The 6,460-nt window shown below is 32.4% G+C and overlaps 1 protein-coding gene across 1 annotated transcript; it reads right to left on the reverse strand.

The window, feature by feature from the left end:
* Nucleotides 1–4,544: 4,544 nt before the first annotated feature.
* On the reverse strand, nucleotides 4,545–6,097 carry LOC113784353 (lysine-specific demethylase JMJ30-like). Its single transcript, XM_073368071.1, has 3 exons — nucleotides 5,562–6,097; nucleotides 5,326–5,469; nucleotides 4,545–4,800 (listed from the first exon to the last, which is right to left on the reverse strand). The coding sequence occupies exons 1-3, from the start codon at nucleotides 5,850–5,852 to the stop codon at nucleotides 4,612–4,614; spliced, it is 624 nt and encodes a 207-aa protein (XP_073224172.1). The 5' UTR covers nucleotides 5,853–6,097; the 3' UTR covers nucleotides 4,545–4,611.
* Between the last annotated feature and the right edge of the window lie 363 nt (nucleotides 6,098–6,460).

Below are 6,460 nucleotides of genomic sequence, written 5' to 3' on the forward strand. Positions count from 1 at the left end.
CAATGCTATGCATGAGCTTAGACTCTACTTCACAATGTGGTACCATTCTAACTCTGAAGTACTTGGTTAGGAGGCTTGATACTATGCCACCATCCCAGTGGACGGACAATTCAAATTGGCCCTGTCCTCATAGATCCCCTCAACTCAACCCGAGACACATATACCCGACAGTCGAGGTAAACGTGTGTTGCGTGGTAGCTCCCGACATTTGGAGTGCGACCCCCAAGTCACCTAGGAATTCCCCACCCGAATACCTCCAAGGTCTAACAATCTTGCCTTAAGGCTCGACAGCAGACCGCCACGATCAGGCTCATTCAGTTGTACTTCCCCGAAATCACTAGGCTTGTCAGGCCCTACCAATATGATGACAAAATAATATCCACTTCACAAATTCTCAATATTTATCTTCTCCCCTCATTGGCCTATGGTACTCCATTAAGACCTTCATCTCAAACACAAATTGGAATCACAATACTCTCATCACAATTTATAACATCACTATCATTAATCACACGTCATCACATATACTCATCACAATCTTATAACATCAATCTCATCAATCATACATCATCACATAGACCTATCACAAATTTATAACATCATTATTGTTAATTATACATCACCATAATCACATAAAACTTATCAAAATGCATTCACCTTTTATCATCACATCACCTAAACATGTCACAATAATATCAAATATCACACATTTAACAATATACATAAAATTCATATAACACATTTAATCAAACATATACATAAAATTCATTCGACATCCAATATCACAATAATATCAAATATCACACATTTAACAATAATAAATCAAATATCACAATAATATCAAATGCCACACATTTAACGAAATTAAATCAAATATCACAATAATATCAAATGCCCAACATTTAACGAAATTAAATCAAATATCACAATAATATTAAATACCACACATTTAACGAATCAATCAACACCTTATAAGTATTTCTATTCCATATTTTAATCTCACAATTTCTATTTTTCATATTAATTTATTTATCTCTCAAAGGGCTACTGCCGTACGTAGCGAGCCCCGGATGAATCGTTGGGAAATACGGTTTTCCCGTTCATCTGACAATATATTATACTCATGAATTCAAACGCTCTCTCACCCCTTACCTTATTTTGACGCTTTCAAACACGACTACGATTCCACGAGCAAACAGTCTTTGTTCACTGACTCTTTGTCTTTCAATCGATCTAACTCGACAATTTATGGGTAAATGTTAAAAATAAATTATGAGAACATCCTTTAAAAACTAAATTCGAAATTCGGTCAAGGAAACCTACCATAAATCAGAAAACAAATTAGTGGATAAAATAGCCATTTTTCACACGATTGTTTTGGCGTTGGTTTCACTCAAATCGGACTTACGGTGAAGAAGAACGGTTCAAACTAAGTAATTTAACATGCGGAGAAGTCGGGGATTTTAGAGAGAAATTTGGATGGTTAAAAATCCGAGGAAGTATGTTTATTTGACTACTTAAATGAATAAAACGACATACTGAAATTCGGACGAGAACAGAGAAACTTTTCATGAACAATTATCGATCGTCGGTGTCAAACTATAGGTTGTTGTTGTGTTTCTCTTTGGTTTTACGGCTGCTACAACTCCTTTCTTACTTTTCTGATTTTTATTTTATTAACATAATTAGGGTTAACATAAATGGGTCAAACCCATTTGTCCCTTATTTAATATATGTTTTACTATTATTATTTTTATCTTTCTAAAACAAAATTAATTGTTACTTAATCTCTCTTTTTTTTTTAATACTCTTCCAAACATCCTTAAATTTTCAAAACATTACTAATATTTCATAATTAATATATACTAAATTAGAGTAATTAAAATAATCAATATAAAAAACATATTACTAATAATTAAAACTTTCACATTCAAAATAATATCTACAATTATACTTATTTCTCAAAATACTCATATGATAATAATACCATCATATTAGAAAATAGTCAAAATTATAAAATAAATAAATATTACACCAACACTCTATATTAATTACTAAATCATAATAAATATATATAAAATCACAATGTCAAAAAAGGTATATAAAATAAAAGAAATCAAACACAATATCAATTATATCTCAAGATATTATTTATAAAAAACAATAACTAAAAATAGAAAGTAGTTATAAATAATTGAAATATAACTATGTGCATACTTAATATCAGTCAAATGCACACAAAAATACTACATTAATTGGGTACACATATATACACGTAAAATCACATAAAATATTTTTCTTTAAACTATATATTACACTAAAATACTATTATTTAAAAAAAAAAATAGATCAAAGAGTAAAATATAATATTTATTATTTATATCGCTCATGCAATCTAATATTTATAAAACTAGCACATCATATAAATCATGCTTATAAGGAAAATTAATCATAAAACTAATCAACATATATTATAAAATAATTTTAACATCAAATTAATTATCTAAATTCCTATTTAATTAATAAAATAGTTTATTATAAAATTTGGGGTGTTACACTAATAGCAGAGCAAAATAGGGTTTCAAGAGAGGGAAAATGAGAATTGCTTGAGAAGTGGATTATAACACTAATTCGTAGCAAAATTAAACCTAATAGCAGAGCAAAATAGGATTCGAAAAATTAGGGTTTTAGAGCAAATATACAAAATACATACCAAAAACACGGTTGGAATAAATGGTTTACGCGAGACAGAATCCTCAGACCTTGAACGAAACCTTGAACGATGTTGAACGAGGTTGAGTTGCGCGATAAAGGGTTTACGCGAGACAGAATCCGTTACGCGAGGGAGAATGGGTTACGCGACGGAGATGGGTTACGCGACAGAGCGAGAGAGAAGAAGAATTTGTGGGTAAGCGAGAGAGAGAAGAAGATATTGCTGAAAGTGAAAAATGAGAGAAGCTGCTGAAAGTGAAAAATGAGAGAAGCTAGGTTGCTGAAATTCTGGGTTTCAAGGCTTTGTTGTTGAAAATCTGAGATAGGGTTTTAAGAGAGGGAAAATGAGAATTGCTGAAAATCTGAGATAGGGTTTCAAGAGAGGGAAAATGAGAAGGATTTGTTTTAGGAAATATATTTGGCGCTATAAAAAAGTAACTCAAAAAAGTGTTTTTTGTTTCATGAAACGTGTACCTACAAGAACAGTTTTTTTTAAAAAACTAAAGAACAATGGTGAATAAATATTGCGTAAAGATATCAATAAACAACGAGAACGGTTTTTTAGTGTTGTTGTAGAAATTATTAAATTTCATGTTCTACCGCAACGAAATATAAAAACTGTTGTCTATTTACCTCTACGAGAACGGTTTTTTTACCATAAAAAATTAGGCGTTGCCATAGCACCAAAATGTTGTAGTGAGGATGAAATAATAATGATAAAATATGGTAGTAAATAATTTATTTAGATACTTAAAAAGACTATAAGAGAAAGATATAAGTTACCTCTCACAAACTGTCCAATAAGATTGATTATGAGAATAAATAGTAAACTCAATTAATACAAATAAATTAAGTAGCACATCTTTTAGAACAAAATGCAAACCAGATCTATGAAAACTATAGAGAAATTAAAGGGATACTGCCATACTGTATAGATTTAGAAAGAACAATATCCAAAACAATTTAAACATCAAAAGAAGTATAAATAGTTAAAATAACAGTACGAGGAGTACTTCTAATCCATTATAAAAGAATACTAAACTGAAATGTCGAAGAATCTAATAGGACGCTAACGATGATTTAGCGTCGGCTCAAAGTCGACGCTAAAAGCCGACCCAAAGCCGACGCTAATGGTGATTTAGTGTCGGTGTCGGGACTAGGCTAAAACAGTCAAAGCTAATGACTAGCGTCGGCCAAACACCATCCGACGCTATATTAGCGTCGGCCTGACCTACGATACACCGATGCTATCTATAAAATTGAAATATCCGACGCTAAAAAGTCAGTTGACACATCAGCTGGGGGAAAAATAGTTGTTTTAATTTTTTAGTCCCTGCTTAATTTTATTTGTTTTTATAATATAATTGATAGCTAAAAAACATTAAAAGTCATTGCATTGACAACATAACAAACGCACCAGAGTATTAAATAACTTAGTGTTCTAAAACTACAAAATAACAAGATAGCATCGTATAACAACTGGAACAAATATCTATTACATATATATTTTATCACGGTGAAAGCAGGTGCTGAAAATGATGTTCATGCATGAGATACTACTGTAATTGGGATGTGAAATGATTAGTTACATAGATATCAGCAACACAACATAGAAGATGCTTGTCTTCTCCATCAAAAGTGAAATGTAGCGATCAAAGTGACATGAAAATTACAAGATTATACATACAGTGGAGAGTAAGAAAAATAATACTACTTTTATACATGCATAAGATTATACATACAGTGGTGAGAAAGAAAAATAAAATTATACATGCATGAGATACTACTTTTAGGCTTGTAATAAAATTACAAGATTATACATACAGTGGAGAGTAAGAAAAATAAGACAGTAAGAAAATATACTGAATTAATGAAATACTTCAAGAGTTATTTGGCCATTCAAATGGGTTGCAGTGATATGGTATTCTTCCAAGCAAAGGCACAAGTAGACTGTACAGGAAATAACTCAATTTTACAGTTAAGAAACCTAAATACCTGGCTGGAATTGCTAAGCATGGTGCCCGAGTAGGGAAAAAGTTCGTCAGACATAGATGCTGGATAAAGCCGAATGTACTTTTTCCCGACAACCTAGAAGTGAGAAACAATACAATAATCTCAGTCAAATAGATTATTCCGTGGTGCACAGAAATCTTTTGGATACCTGCACTGCAACAATAATGTAAGCAGCCTTTTGTAAACAATTTAAATAACTAGAATATTATACAAACCACAATGTGATTGTTGTGCATCACAGGTTTCACTTAAAATAAGGGATAGAAAATCTGAACTTCGTTTGTATTGCTGGAAGTACATCACCTATGTCATGTTAGCTTGCTAGGACTAAATTGTACATTTAGTAACACAATTGTAATCTAGGTAAGAACTAAGAAGCATGAATAGCTGGGTTGGTTATAGTATCGACCGAAGTTGGACCCATGGGACCTCTATTTAAGTATTAATTGCTTACAAGTGCTCAAAAGAAACAAGAGCCACAATAGTAAGGGGTATCTAACATGATATTCTCTGGGCAGGACCCAGTGAAGGTGAGGGTTTAACAAGCAGCTTTAATTTGCAATTATTCAATACAACTATTAAAGTATACAACTGAAATACCTGTGCTAGTATGTTATGATGTGGATCATGGTGTAATGGTGTTACTGTTCCAGCTGGACCAAACCAAGCATTGAGAGGTCTTAGCTCCCCTCCACCAGCAAAACAATAGTCGCGAATAAAGATATCTTTCCGAAGCTCATTTATCTGTCAATTCAATAGTGTGAGAAACTTAAACGAGCAGTTCATGTCCTGAATTTGCATGTCAAAGAATTACAAGAGATCTAAACTTTGAATACCTGGTCAAATAATGGATGCTGAGCAAGATATGTAGGACCACCAGGAGAACAGCCATGCGACCTTATCCGCTCAAGGAACTCTGAAAATGTAACTAGCTCTTGCTTCCAATCTGCACATAAATAGTTTTTCCCAACCTGCAAAGAATGCTGCACACTTATCCTTTTCTTCCAATATTTATTCAAAAATGAAAATTGTAATACATATAAGTATCCACTCCACACCATTCTTCCTTTTTTGGGTTGTGTGTTGGTTTCCAGTATACTGTTAAACAAATTCAACAACCTTGCCATCACACAAAAAAAATTACACGGGGTGGGACATAAGTACAAACAATCCTAGAGGTAACTTACAAATTACAATGTAAAGACGTGCATTACTGCAATTGCAATAAACATTCACAGATCACATGAGGCAAATCTTTCAACTTTTATCTCATCCATTTCCAGTTTCAGTTCAACAACTTGGTGGCTAAAACAGAATCTGCCACAAATTGTCACAGAATTGGGGACCAACTGTTGCAACCAAAGTAAATTGTTTATTCACTTGTTAGATGCATTTCAAAGAAAAAGTTCTAGGATTTCTACATTGAGCCTTTTTAGGCCTATAAAATCAAATATATGAAGTTAACGCACAATGCAATAGATTAATTGTATTAAAGCATGTTCCAAGTGAATGATTTCCTAGTGGATGAGTTCATAACCAATTTTAGTTGGCTGTAGAAATAAATTTAATTATTTACAAAGAGAGGACAAGAACTAAGTTATGACTAGAAGACGATAATTAAATTGCCAATATAATCGAAGGGTATTAAGTTTGTGTTAGTCAATACAGTGTTCAATGCAGAGTTTTCGCTTAAATTTCACGTCTTGTACTTGAACTGTCGAAAATACTAGTAAGA

This window comes from Cicer arietinum, chromosome 4, assembly GCF_000331145.2.
Source record: "Cicer arietinum cultivar CDC Frontier isolate Library 1 chromosome 4, Cicar.CDCFrontier_v2.0, whole genome shotgun sequence".
Classification (NCBI taxonomy): domain Eukaryota; kingdom Viridiplantae; phylum Streptophyta; class Magnoliopsida; order Fabales; family Fabaceae; genus Cicer; species Cicer arietinum.